Genomic DNA, 13,766 nt, shown 5'->3' with positions numbered 1-13,766 from the left:
TGATTTTGTAAGACACATGTCTTAGTTTACAAGGCAAGTTTTCTATGTGTATGCTACATAGTTAGCTTGTTCTTCAAGCTACCAACATGTGTGGCACATGGCCAACTTGTTGACCACATTCCTAACCTAATAAATCAATTATATATACCTATAAAGTCAAAGCAATATCTATGAAGCTTCTAAGAAACTACTATAGAAGATATTTGGAATTAATCTATTTTTACCTACTTTTATCATATCATATAGGTAATTATTGGTTTATATGTGTATGTGTGTGATAGTATATTGTTAATTGCCTTAAGTTCACCACTCATTAATTTGGATTCTTCTCCAATAGACTTAGATTAATAGTAGAGGTATTATAACCTCATCTTAATATATTTTGGATTCAAAAAGATTTATTGGCTAAATAGTTTGAATGAAAGATTAAAATAGAGTTCTATTCTAGCAAGCTAAAATACTTTGCTTTATGCTTATGTCTTAATAGAAGCTTGTATATTTGTACAAATTGATATAATTTGTACTCAAGTATATACAAGCTAAATTTATGCTTAAATAAGGTGCCATAACTCCTTCATCTTGTCACTACTTTGTTTGATATCCACAACCATTATTTGATGTTCGCAATTATTGCTTGATATCCCCAACCACGCTCCTTGTCATCTTGTCTACTTCAAATGCTTGCAATTTGCTGCTCATAAGATCTGCTACTTTCTCCCTGTATATAGAAGAAATCAGCATAATACCTACTGGCACAATCTGTGACAGTTGGCTACACCGTATGTAGTATTTCAAAAACAATCATTTCAAAAAAATGATAAACTTTCTTTTGAATAAGGTTTAGTTTCATGAAATAAAATAGTATCACCTGTGATGACAGTGTGCAAGTTTATTGCTATTCAGCCACTATACAACATGTAAATGTATAATATTTATGCATTGTTATCATCGAATGTCAACAGAATGTGAACTTGAATGATGACATTGAATGTCCTCAAATGTGAATTCAACAAGAATAGGTATATATTATTAAAATAACCAATTAAGATATGTGAGGTTGCCAAAGAAGCAATCTAAAATTATTTACGTTAAAAATGAAAAAAAATTGACATTGTAGAATATAGAATAATGATTCTAAGGTTGGCAGCATGCAGGCACAGTGTGTACTTGTTACCACCGAGAATTCAATAACCACCTCCGCCTTCTAAGTTTGCGGCAGAGTATCGTTGTTCCTTTCACAATGAAATAGTCCAAAGATGACACAATGATGCACAAACAGACGTTCTGTATCGTGCAGTAGAAGTGCGCCAGCAGTCTTCGAGGAGGGAGCAATCAGGTTGATGGTGAATAATTCTCTGGTATCTCAGGCTTGATGAAAGTGGCAGCTGGGATGCCGCAATTAGAGTCTATTGCTAAGAGCAGCTACTTGGCAACTTTTGGGGAAATGTTTGGGAAAATGAAATCCAGCAAGAGTCGCGAATAAGATACCTGAAAATCAAAGAGGTTTATTTCTACTTTCTGGAAGCTACTCGTGATAAGTGCAAAAGGAAGTTCTATCTCTGAATTAGCCTTGAAGCAACCTCATAATTTTAGTTATGTATTTGATTGTTTCTTTAGAAGTAGGAGATTTAAATCTGTGAATTTTTGTGGACTTCTGAATGTCGAAGGAGTGAGAATGCATGCATTTGGACACCACAAAAGTGGTAACGATAACAGTAAACCTCAGCAATGGCAACAACCAGACCACGCGCATCTTGAATATCCCATCGTAGTGAACAGCCACTCCACTTTGAATTTGGAGATTCAGTTTCTTAATTGCTCGAACGAGATTTGTACCATAGAGTGCCATGTGCGCTCTACGTCCTTGCCACGTTTCTTTCTTAGGCTGCATTCCATTGATCCCACTCCCACTTCCCAGAATTAATAACCAGCACTTGGCTACCCCTAAAGTTACGGCCTATTCGTGGGGATAGCACTGCCCGTATTTCTGAAGAAAGTTACAGGTTGCGTAGCCAATGCCTGGAAGTCTTCGGAGTGCACGTAGTAGCGGAGGCATGACTGATGAGGTTCGCTGTAGACTGGAGAGATGTAAGGAACATTTGACTTGAATGAACTTTTGCGGCGATCCGCTTGTGAAATATTGTTTTGAGAGACGTCACTCGCACACTGTTGTTGCCGGATCCTAGGGCATTGACTTCAGTTTTCGATCTCGCAGCAGCATTGACATCATACCGAGGCCTGAATTCAGTCGATAGCGTATTAAGTGATACTGAATGATGGCTGCCTACCGTGTCCATTTGGCTGTTATGGCGAAAATGTCCAGCCATGGCGGGAATGCAAGGGCCGTAGCCGTGCCTCCGGACAAGCATCGTGTGGCTATGCCCGTTTCGTCGTCTTCCCTCTCCAGCTTGAAAAGCCAGCTCGTGCTCATGCGTCATGGTATCTTTTTGTCCCTTTAATGGATGATGTGGGAAATTGAGTTAGTGATTTTTGCAATGGTGGCATTAATTATCATGAATCTGTGTGTTGCGCGAGTGACTATTGTTGGTCAACTTCACAGGCAGTGCATCTAGTTCTTCATTGACTCTAAACTTGTGAATTGGCGAGGGAGCAGGTGAAAGCATGTGGAACGATTTGAAGCTTTTCACTGGGTATGTGATGCTTCGTCCTGTTATTTTAGGGTTTTCATGTGTAGATATTTTACTTAGAGTAAGGATGAACATCGCATCGAGCCATTGTATGCTAGAACGGAAACGGCATCGAAAGTTCGGTTTGTAGATTGCTTCCGTGCGAAAATCATACGGTTACCCTTTCAATTCCGAAAAACCCTAAATTTAGTCCTAAATCTTCACACTCGTAGCGTCGTCCAAAGGATCAATGTGGACGGGGTGGTTCGATTCAAATGTGGAGTTCCTGATGCGAGCAGTTCACATGTAGGGATGTAGACATTCCACTGACGGAGAAGGGAGTGACGGAGGCATTGTCAGGCGGGAGAGTTGTAAGCGAGATCGACTTTGACATCATTTTCACGAGTCGGCTTGTTCGTGCCAAGCAAACTGCCCTCATTGCAATGACGCAGGTTGTGAAGATTTCCGCAATCCAAATTCAGTGATTCAATCTTTTGGGAATGTACGTCAAGCACATCGTTGAATTTAACCAGTAAGCCGCTTCATGTGATTGTCGTGCAAGCAGAGTAGGTTCAAACGCGTACCGGTGTTGGTGAGGGGAGGATTTTATGGGAAAGGCAAGACTGGGGATGAGAATCGTATTCGTCTGCGTGACGCAGCTGCCAAGGCACTTGAAACAGCCTCATGTTGGATGGTGCCGGTTTACGCGGACCCTGCTCTTAATGAACGCTGCTACGGGGATCTGCAGGTTGATTCTGCCGCTTCGTTCTGTTACCATTTTTGCGAGTATGCGAGAAATTGAGCAGCATGGACAGGAGTCCGTCTGTAAGTTGGATAAAATTGTAGGTAGCACAGCTTTAAACTTGTAGCTCCTTGTTGCCTTGTAGAAATATGTTTTGTGTAGCAACATTTAAGACCCTTAGGAAGCTATGCATATTCTCTGAGACTTATGTCACTGTCGTTGTTTTTATCCTACTTTGATCGTTTCTGGCGATGTAGCTATATGTGCCGCTCTCCTAAGGTCATTACTCGTTGCAGGGTTTGAATAAAACGGCAGCTATTGCGGAGTTTGGGGAGGAAACTGTTACAAAATGGCGACGGAGCTATGACACGCGGCCTCCCAATGGGGAGAGCTTACAAGTGAGACATAGCAATAAATCCTCCTTAATCTTATGTACTTAAAATTGTATTCTAACTTAGGATGATTCATCCGAGAAGATGCCTTGAACTCCACTCAATGATACGGCCAATTTTGTCAACGTTGTGACTGCAGGATACGTACACAAGGTCAGTCGCCTTTTTTCAGGCAACCATTGAGCCGCGGCTGAAGGAAGGTCGCAATGTGTTCCTTGTGGCGCATGGGAATGTGCTGCGGTGTCTCATCTCTCATATTGCAGGCTACTCGGACCTGGAAATGCTTCAGCTGCAGGTATTCTCTGTTTACTTGGTCCCACAATCTAAATACCAAAACCTATGCTGAGAATTGGCACCATACTATGTAACATTGGATACAACGTGTAACATTTGAGTTTTCAAAAGTTTGGCCTTCATCTTCTTCGTCTTCTTTAAGCTCATCACTGCAACATAACCCATATGGGTCATAGGTGGTGATTGGTTGAAATACTTTAACACTAGGCATGGTCCTGCGCGAAGAGATATGTTATTTCGATTTTATCCTGATGTGGGCTGTCATGTGCAGATCTCAACCGCCTCGCCATATGCATATGTGTATAATGGAAATGAGTTTGCGGAATGTTGCATTCTTCCTCCCAAGCATGACCCGGACCATCCCGTAGGGATTATGTCTCTGGGCGTTTCATGTGTTAAAAAGGGCGAGCTGGATTCGCTAATTTGATTTTGGTCCCTTGCATCCTCTTCTCTGCATCACTACATTTTCTATTTTTAAATTATTTTGCAGACTTGGAACCATGTTTTATCTTATTATCATGTATCAAGAGGTCCTCATGTTGTGAGTAGTATTGCTGGTTAGGATTCGTCTAAGCGTGGTTGTTGGTATTTCTCAGCCCATGCCTGGCTACCTATACGTCATTCCATTTAATTTGACACTGCAGTGCTTGAGCTTGAATAAGCGCTCGATGGATGATACACAATGCTTGACATGATCACTCTGGGTATGATCCACACTGCTTCCATTGCCGTGTTACCTCCTAACACAACACATTTTCTACAAAATTGACGTGCAATGATATGTTGCATTCATTGCTTTGCTGAAGTTAGGCTTACAAAATGAGTCTTTGGTCAGTTACTGAAAGTAAATCTTAGATTTTTAATATAGTATCTTGAGCTGTGCACACGAAATTAGCCTTAGAAGTAATGTATTTTTTCTTTTTAATTCCAGACCCCGTGAGCTCCCCAACGGAGTTCTTTTCCGTGATAGATTGCTGGGTATTGCACGGTGATGATCCATTATGGTCCCTTAAGAATTCTGACGCGCAACCTGACCTTCGCGGACTTGCCAGCCGAGTTGAATCCGGGCCTATTCATCGGCTTGAACACTGCTCAAACATCCGATTTCCACGATAGTTGTTTCCATTCTATTACATGCTAACCCCTAATTTTCACTTAAACATCAACATTCATCAACACGTATTCGGTATTCACCTACATTATATATGCTAGGGGCAGCGTAGAAAGTCTTCAATGACTAGGTATAATCGAATGGCCATAGAGGAATAGGTACTCAGGTGGTTCCTGGTACTGGATGCACAGAAAATCCAAATGGCTGCCCATACCAAAACATCTTAATAAAAATCTGCTGCCTAATTGCCCAAAAATGATTTATCTTTCTTTTTTGAAACCCTAGACCCTAAACCCCTACTGGAAATATTTTGGAGCAACCCAACAATTGGTTTCCCATCATTGGGTAACCGGCATCCATCCCTATCGACACGCATGAATGAAGGGGTGCGAGCTGCGTACCTGTTCTGCGCATTCGGTGATCGAACGTTGCCTGCGATCCGGCATCCCCAGATTACTATTGCAATGCTATTCACCTCACTTGCCATGTAAACGCACCCGGGCCAGCAGTCACAGCAGCACTAGATTCGGAGTCTACAGATGAGCAGCCAACAGCAACAATGTTCACCCAGCTCACTGTTGAATTTACACGCACCCGCAATTATGGACTTGACCATCGTCAGTGTAGTGAACCGTAGTTTGTTTATATTTACAATTTTAGCTTACTAGTGTTGAGTACGAGTGAAAGACTTCTGCCACCCTTGATAAAGGTTGGCATCTAAATTTAATTTCGTCGTTCAAGTGAAGTGTTGGAACTGTGATTCGAATATATCAAAATTAACGCATCAAAAGTGAAGCCAATTTTGAGAGACAAATCAAAAGGACTTGGAAAGCAAAATGGAAGTGCTTCCACAGAAGACAACAGAAGCATGGTTTTAAAATACCAACACAGAAAAATGAATGAACATCACAATTCGGAAAAAAATAAAAAAATAAAAAAACAAATCATCCAGTATCTGTAGTAGAGAACTTATCCAAATACACTTTCACAGCCATACGACGAGTAAAGCTTAGTCAATGTGAGCAACCCTAGCCTACATCATGTGCAAGGCTACAATAAAAGGTAATGCGATTACTAATGAATACAATACAATTCTGCGCTACATTTTCAGTCCACCGGAACTTCCACGTCCATTTTCAGGTCTGCCTTTCCCAAAACCTGAAAGAAGAGAACAAAGGTAAGCTATCAGACATTTCAGACATTCAAAACTGTCAGTAACCAACACAACAGAGGGTTTTCATGCACTTGGTTAAGCCAAAAAACACCAACGGTAAAGCAGGGCCAAAAGACGCAGTCAAATGCTGACAAAGCAACTCAATACAAGCAAAGTATTATCTCCCCAGCCATAATCATGAAAGTAATCATTATCTGTTTTAGGTTCAAAATAAACCTGCTTAAAATCTAGCAGTGTTAGAGCTGAATCCACCGTGTATCCAGCTTGTTCAAGAGCCTGATTCAAAACCGACTGCCAGAACAACATGTACCGTTAGAAACCGAAGAAGAGTCTACAAAGAAGTTCCACTCAAAATAAAAATCTATCACTCACTGAAAGCCTTCAAAACATGCCAATCCAACAAAACACCATTTTGCTCTCCTATCATTGTTTTTTTCAATTGTGATTCATGAGGTCCATCTCTTCGGCAACACAAAGAGGCTGTCGATTTGCAATCGTTCTAAGACTACAGTAGTAAACCAGTAACTACACATGACGTTATAAAAAGGTTTTGATGTTCTAACCTGGCGCTGCTCATCCGTCAAGAAATTCCCCGATAGATCGCGTAGAACTTGCAACATATCGCTACTGGTTACTTTGCCATTTCCATCAGTGTCATACACCCTGAAAATAACTGCACAAACGCTGCTTTTCATTACATAAATTGAGAACACTGATGTGCTTCAACCTTCGCTTTCAACGCCGTCGCTCATCTGCACTGAGCTATTAGTTTAGGCATTTATGAAATGGAACGTAGTAATGAATAATTTCCCTTTATTTGACCTCACACATACTACTGTAGCATGTGCTTAATTTTTCTGCAGGCTGAGTGAGATGTTTACACTTCAATTTGTCGTCTTTCGTCGCACGTGCACTAAAGGCTGAAAGCAGAGCTATAAATTCCTTGAAATTCAATCCTTCCAGCATCTTCAACAACCTCTGCAAGAAAGTGACTCAACATCCATTAACCAATAACACTAATTGATTCTTGCAATCATTAACAAGCGTAATCTGGAGAGTGGGCATAAAGCAGTAGTCAGATTAAATGCTAATATGAAGTGAAATTGTCGGGCTGTACCTGGCAGAGAGGATTGACAGCAAATTCGGGCACGCCCATGAACTCATCAGCAGAGATAAAACCCTTGCTAGTACGGTCCAACTGGCAAAATCGCTCATATAGGGCAATTATCTCTCGCTGCGAATCTGGCAGCAAGAGTGCATCATAAGATCAACATCATACCAAATCTCTCTGAAGTGCACTTCTTTTGATTGATCAACTCAAAATTATTCACCAGACTTATCCCAAGAAGGACTTACAAAGGTTGCTGCAATGATTCTGGAGATCCTCCAAGTCGTACTGAGTAAGAAGCGACGAGGAGTTTCCCATAACTGCTTTGAAGATGTCCCGCACCTGGCTCGTGCACCTTCGAAATGACTCACCTCGCTCTTGCACCTTCGGAATGATCCGCCTCGCTCTTGCACCTAGGGCGAGGTCACTGCTCCTTGCTTCTAAGGGCTCGCAAGATTCGCAGGGCCGTGGGGGTCCCAGCGAGCACCCGTGGGCGGGGCTGGGCGGATCCTACGAAGATGGGTGGGCGGGGCTCGCCAGCGTGGCGTCCCCTTTCTTCGTCCGGGCAGGCGGAGCCCCAAGCCGAAAAGTTTTCTCTGTGCCGCGCTTCTTGGGGTAAGGGGCGCCTCCTTCAACCCCATTTCACATGTCTCATCTCCGCGGTATGTCTTGATCGAGTTGGGTTTCGTTGTTTTTCGGATGATTGATTGGGTGATGGAACCGTGATCATGTGCGTTGTTTGCGTGTCTAGGATTAGAGTTGGAGAGGGGGATGCCCACTTGTGGGTTCTTGGTGCAATCGAACACTGACTTGGTGATGCGTTCCGAGACTGCGCGTGCGTCACGTTTAGAAGGAAGGGCTGTTTACCTCTTAGCTTGCTTGGAATTTTCTCCAGCAGAATACGCAGTCTGCAAAACCAGAATCAATACTTAAATTTCTTCTATCCCATTGCCTGCGAAAATTCCACTGCACACACTTTGAGCCACCTCTTTGTCGGCATTCGGAATTGGTTGTTGTTTGAGAGGGCATCCTTTGCAATTGAGTGGAACCTTTAAGGGTTTCCGGTGATGATCGTATTTCATTAAAAGAGCTTTTGGTCTGCTCTGGTTTTTATGAGCAAAGCTGATGAAGAGATTATATCTTTTCACGAGTTTTGTATTTGTGCCAGCATTTGAATGTTTGTACCCAGAAATGAAGTACTAGCCACGTGTTTTTTCAAAATTTACTGAGGATGATATTACAAGGTAATCTCAAGCAGAAGTAAATTCTCAACTTCTTGTAACTTTTTATCGAAGACTATGCAAAGTGGCGTGCCGGCACAGGCACATCGTGCTCCGCAAAGCTTCACAGCACTAAAGATTCTTCCTAGCACCTTGGTCTTATGTGCTGAATCATTTCAGATTTATTGTGCAATTCTGATTGCTTGGAAGTTATTAAAGAATACTAGGAAAACCATGGACCCAGGTGAAGACGAGAAAATGAAAGGCTGGTAATAATGTGACATTACTTCCGGGCCACTACTCTGTGCGAACCCAGCTTGTGCAAGATGTGATCAGCTGTTATGGTAGTGGACGCCGCATTATCGTCTTTACCAAGACAAAGTATGGCACCTCAGAGCTCGCTGGCGCTCTGAAGTGTGGTACTGAACGAGCTCCGTGGGGATAATCCTCAAAATTAGCAAGAAGTCACACCTCAGAAAATCAGCAGAAGCCCTTGGGTTTTACAAAACAGCTGCTTGTAAGCCTGTCGATCGACCTCTTTTCTTTAAAAAAAAAAAAAAAAAAAAAAATGTTAACTAATGCGACACCTGAATTCTTTCAAAACTCTTAGCATCGTTGTACAATGACTACAAATGAGCTGATGTACTCGGTCTTTTGACAACCTTATTAGTAGTATAATTTGACACCAGACCCGCTGTGAAGGTACAAAGTTATCGCATGCTTTCGATTATCAACACCTGTGATACATAGATTTGCTGAGACAACATGCCCACTTATTTGTAGAGCGAGATGAGCGAGATGGTGCTCTCCAACGGAAATAGGAGGTACCGATATTCAATGTAAGAGTAGGTAAGCTGAGATAATATCATACAGTTGTTGTGAAGGTTCCTGATCCTTTGGCCTTAGGGGCTCCGTTAGTTGGTCCCAACATTTGTCTCCATCAAGGGAAGCACTGCAATGACGGTAGGAGCAGCTATGCAGACAAGGGATAAACCTTTGTATGATTAATCCAATGGGGATAAATCATGATATTCATGTAGAGAAACAAGAGATGCTAGTAAAATCTGTTGTTGGAGAGATTGCTGGAGAGGAACAGAGAGGTATTAATAACGAAGTCCAAAGGAGGGCAAATAACCGAAGCATGGCTCAGTGTGTAGAGGAACAGTAAAGCCAACTTGCATACGTTGTTAGAAGTTAATAGTTTTAATTAAAGAGCGATGCCATACGTGAACAGTGGCGGTCGATGAAGGGCTATTTAGTTGACCAAAGAATTACAATTATCGTAACAGCTAGAAAAATACGCATGAAGTATTGGTTTGGACCAGACCTGAACATAAATGCACACACAAATGAAGCAAGTTCGCGTGAATATCTTTTAACCAAACTCTTATTTTCAGTATCATTACTATTTCACGAAGGTGTACCTCATAAAATACAAGTTAAGAAGTGCTTAAAGGTATCTTCAAGCAAAACCCATTCTTATGATGAGGAGCTAGATATATCTGAACTTCTAAGAATTACATCAGACTGGCTATAGCAACAAAGCACGAAAGAACAAACAAGTGAAGCAGAAAACTTGAAGACGACATGCAACACAAAATGAGCTTTTTGGCTTCGGTTATGATTATGACAATCGTGACGTCATAATGATAAGCATTGGAAAGCCAAGTAGTAGACATTCAAATTAGCATCAAACAGACCCCCAACAATTTAGAGCAAGGAAAATAGAGAAGAAAAGTTACAAAAAATAAACCTAGCTACCAAGAAAAAAAAATATGCTACGCATTGGCTTCTAACTATACTTGTTGGAATGCAACGTATGTATCTTGCTTACCAATAAAAGTGACAAACAACAGAAATACAAAGGATACAACTACGTTGTAATAATACAGTTCATGCCTACTAGCAATTCGTTGTTGTATTGCATCTCAATATGCATCCCTCTGAATAAGATTGGGACGTCATCTGGTAACTCATACTTTATCGTCATGAAACCACCACCGTGTTTCCTTGGGAGATCTGCCATTTCGGCATTTCCTCACATAACGATCGTCATCAGGTGGTCTGGCCTGTTCAAGCAACGAGTATCAGTAGTCCAATCGAATACTTAAATTGCACATGGTAAATCAAAATTACTTGAAGGAAATTCATTTGACGCGAATGTAAAATAAAACCCGTGCAACAAGTTAGAAAGCAGGACACTAAAAGAACAGTCCCCATTTTTACATGCGATATACTGAAAATTCAATACGTGGAGGCTAGTGTGGAAACTTTAAAAAGTACCTTCACAGTTGAACTAGACAACATGGACAGGATGCTGATGCAGATAGAACTCACGGTCATTGCTGGTGACCAAGAGTCATAAAGAATATCTGGTGAAACGAAGCCAAGTTTGCAGAAATTAGTCTTAATTAAACGCAACATGTTAAATTCAAGTACACAGAGATAGTTTTCGTTAAGTTGGGAACTCGTCGCGTAAAATTATTCAGGTGATTAGCTCCTACGTAGACCCACATGTGACGATGAAATCAATAGGAAACCTTATAAACAATACATTATACGTCACAGTCTCATCCCTGTCTTGCCAAACGGAAGTATTTTAGACAAACTGGGCATCTCACACATGTACATACCCGCTCTAGTGCTGACATTTTGATCTATGTGAAGAGATCGGTATGACCACTTCTTGACCACTGCTAAACGTTCTGCTTAAGGCAGCAGAGAAAACTGTAAAAGATAGTAGAAGCTACTAAAGATTTCTGTGCCTCAGCAATTGGTAAGTTACCAATTGCCGCAGCACTCAAATACGAAACAAAAACTGATGGAGTCTACAAGATCCGACAAAGTAGAACTCACCAAGACATATATGGCCATTGCTGTAGATGTGCGGGTGCAAAGGAGGCACGTGCATGAATATGACCTGCACGTACAAGTATCAGAAAGTATGCAAACGTATACACCATTAGAAGATATTGACCAGCATATACAGAGACTGTCCAGATCCAGACGGAACATGGTTTGGCAACGTTTTGTTCACGCAGATTAGGCCACAACTGTTACTTACACGAGATTTGAGCGTCGGTAGCAGTAGATTTATGCAGTTTTGCAATAATCCCAACAAAATGACACAGTGATCTAGGTGATGTAATAGGATTGAAGGAACAAGAACACTGATACCTGGGGTGCTTCCATCGGATAATGTTCTGGGAAATCAACTTGCAATTGAAACGTTTCTCCCTCGTATAATGTATCAGCAGCTCCCTGCACCTCGATTACCCATCTGGAGACAGACGATTAGGATTACCATGCTTGATGAACAATCCATCAAGCCGGCTATCGAAACAATACAAGGTGCCGTGGACCTTACGCACGAACGTAGAATCTCAGCAATTCATCATATAGTAATAGAATTACCTTTGCAGATTGTCGGTGACTTTATGCTTGAATCCACACGGGGCATTCACTTGCCACTCGGTCAGCTCTTTCTGCAACCGATTTGCAGCAATCCGACTGAGGACCTGCACCACCCACCATGCACCAAAAACAAGAGAATTCGTCACAAAGCAGTCCTAAAAACCAGCACTAAGAGAAACCCTTCCCAAGACGAAGCAAATTCAGCCATCAGGAAGAGCCTAGGAATTTAGGGCTGCGAGATGTCACTACAATTGCAACACCAAACAAGTAGCGAAGTGGAGGAGGAGGAGAAGGAGGAGGAGGCGGAATTAGCCTGAAAAGCACCTTCTCCTTTTGGCCGTATCCGGATGAGCTCATGATGGTTAACTCCTCCCACAGCGATGGCAACGAGAGGGCTGATGATTCGAGGCGATTGGGAAACCTTGATTGGTGTCTGGGGAACGGAGCGTAAGGAGAAGATGATGATCCCACGATCACAACCAAAATGGCACCGACGCGGAAAACGCAAAATCTTGAGGGGAAGGGCGAAGAGAAGGAGAAGGAAGTGGGAGAGAGAGAGAGGAAGAGCGGACGAGGGAGGGAGGGAGGGAGGAAGAGGCGGTACAAGGCCACAGGGGCGAAGGGGAGGAGGGGTCGCATGGGGAAGGGGGAAAGGGGCACGGGGGGCATGGGAAGGGAAAGGGGACCTGGGGAGAGAACGAGAGAGGGGAAGGGAGGGAGAAGGGAGACTGGCCCCTCTCTCCCTCTCCCCTCCCTCTCCCCTCCCTCCCCCCTCCTGGAATCTGACAAGAATATGTAATTAAGTTAAACTCAGCACAATGGGTCTTTAGAAGGCTTTAAGCAATACTTTACTCTTTCCCTAATTGGTGTATTTATTGGCTTTGATGATAGCTCTCACTCTTTTATTTTTCTTAATATCACAGTTTTCTAAATATTTTAAATGTTCCAAACATCTATATTTGATCCAAGAGTTTAAAAAATTAATCAACTTTGTAACTAATTGTGTTACTAAATATTTAAGATTTTTTATTTATTAAATACATGATTTACAATTAATTTCCAAAAGTGAAACATAAAAAATTAGATAGATTGAATATCAAGTAAGAGTTCAAGGTAGAAACTACTCATATTTACTAAAGATAGACATTATCTACAATATAAATAACTTCTATTTTTACCAGTCTAACTTTTTTAATAATTAAATGGTTTTTACATATTTCTAAATAAAACTTTTCTTGATTTCCAACTTAAAATTTTGGTCCACATTTTCTTTATTGACTTGTGTCAATTTTATATTGGTTTTGAACTTTTAAAAAATTAAGTATAAACAATAATTTTATTATAAAGATAGTAAGGGCTATTATTATAAGCAAACTTTGCCAATGGCTAGAAATCTACCAAATCATCTCATTTTTAGTTTATACTACAATAATGATGTTGCTTCAAAACTAACTTATGTATTTAGTTTTTGATCACTAGTTTCAAGATTATTTTACTATGAAAAGATTAATCTTGATGATTAAGATTTAAAATTATCCTCTTTAGAAATTGGCTTTAAATTGAAATCCTCAATTTATGATAATACCTCTTTAAAGTCTATAAAAATAACTAATATAATTAAAAAAAGAAAAGAGAATATGATATTATTTTATTAAAAATATTCTTATGACATAGAATAGAATAA

At 41.1% G+C, this 13,766-nt stretch overlaps 4 protein-coding genes across 5 annotated transcripts; 2 read left to right on the top strand and 2 right to left on the bottom strand.

Moving 5' to 3' along the window:
- The first annotated feature begins 1,857 nt into the window (after positions 1-1,857).
- LOC112292564 (uncharacterized) lies at positions 1,858-4,616 on the top strand. Of its 2 annotated transcripts, none has more exons than XM_024541165.3 (8): positions 1,858-2,088; positions 2,216-2,439; positions 2,615-2,651; positions 2,938-3,079; positions 3,193-3,375; positions 3,666-3,767; positions 3,901-4,056; positions 4,327-4,616. In XM_024541165.3, exons 2-8 carry the CDS (start codon positions 2,274-2,276, stop codon positions 4,480-4,482), a joined length of 942 nt encoding a protein of 313 aa, XP_024396933.1. In that variant the 5' UTR covers positions 1,858-2,088; positions 2,216-2,273; the 3' UTR covers positions 4,483-4,616. The 2 variants fall into 2 exon arrangements, with proteins under 2 accessions (XP_024396933.1, XP_073395180.1); XM_073539079.2 differs by having other exon boundaries at positions 1,938-2,066.
- Positions 4,617-6,092: 1,476 nt separating this feature from the next.
- Positions 6,093-7,851, bottom strand: LOC112292567 (uncharacterized). Its single transcript, XM_024541167.3, has 6 exons — positions 7,697-7,851; positions 7,458-7,582; positions 7,222-7,318; positions 6,904-7,013; positions 6,557-6,631; positions 6,093-6,324 (listed from the first exon to the last, which is right to left on the bottom strand). Exons 1-6 carry the CDS (start codon positions 7,764-7,766, stop codon positions 6,274-6,276), a joined length of 528 nt encoding a protein of 175 aa, XP_024396935.1. The 5' UTR covers positions 7,767-7,851; the 3' UTR covers positions 6,093-6,273.
- On the top strand, positions 7,780-8,409 carry LOC112292568 (uncharacterized). Its single transcript, XM_073539080.2, has 2 exons — positions 7,780-8,063; positions 8,200-8,409. Exons 1-2 carry the CDS (start codon positions 7,780-7,782, stop codon positions 8,255-8,257), a joined length of 342 nt encoding a protein of 113 aa, XP_073395181.1. The 3' UTR covers positions 8,258-8,409.
- Positions 8,410-10,352: 1,943 nt separating this feature from the next.
- On the bottom strand, positions 10,353-12,631 carry LOC112292566 (putative ubiquitin-conjugating enzyme E2 16). Its single transcript, XM_024541166.3, has 6 exons — positions 12,407-12,631; positions 12,083-12,186; positions 11,846-11,948; positions 11,525-11,588; positions 10,952-11,040; positions 10,353-10,737 (listed from the first exon to the last, which is right to left on the bottom strand). Exons 1-6 carry the CDS (start codon positions 12,437-12,439, stop codon positions 10,642-10,644), a joined length of 489 nt encoding a protein of 162 aa, XP_024396934.3. The 5' UTR covers positions 12,440-12,631; the 3' UTR covers positions 10,353-10,641.
- Positions 12,632-13,766: the final 1,135 nt, after the last annotated feature.

This window comes from Physcomitrium patens, chromosome 15, assembly GCF_059467195.1.
Source record: "Physcomitrium patens ecotype Gransden chromosome 15, ASM5946719v1, whole genome shotgun sequence".
Lineage (NCBI taxonomy): Eukaryota > Viridiplantae > Streptophyta > Bryopsida > Funariales > Funariaceae > Physcomitrium > Physcomitrium patens.
The sequence above is the reverse complement of the archived record's forward strand: the minus strand, read 5'-3'. Positions and strand labels throughout refer to the sequence as shown.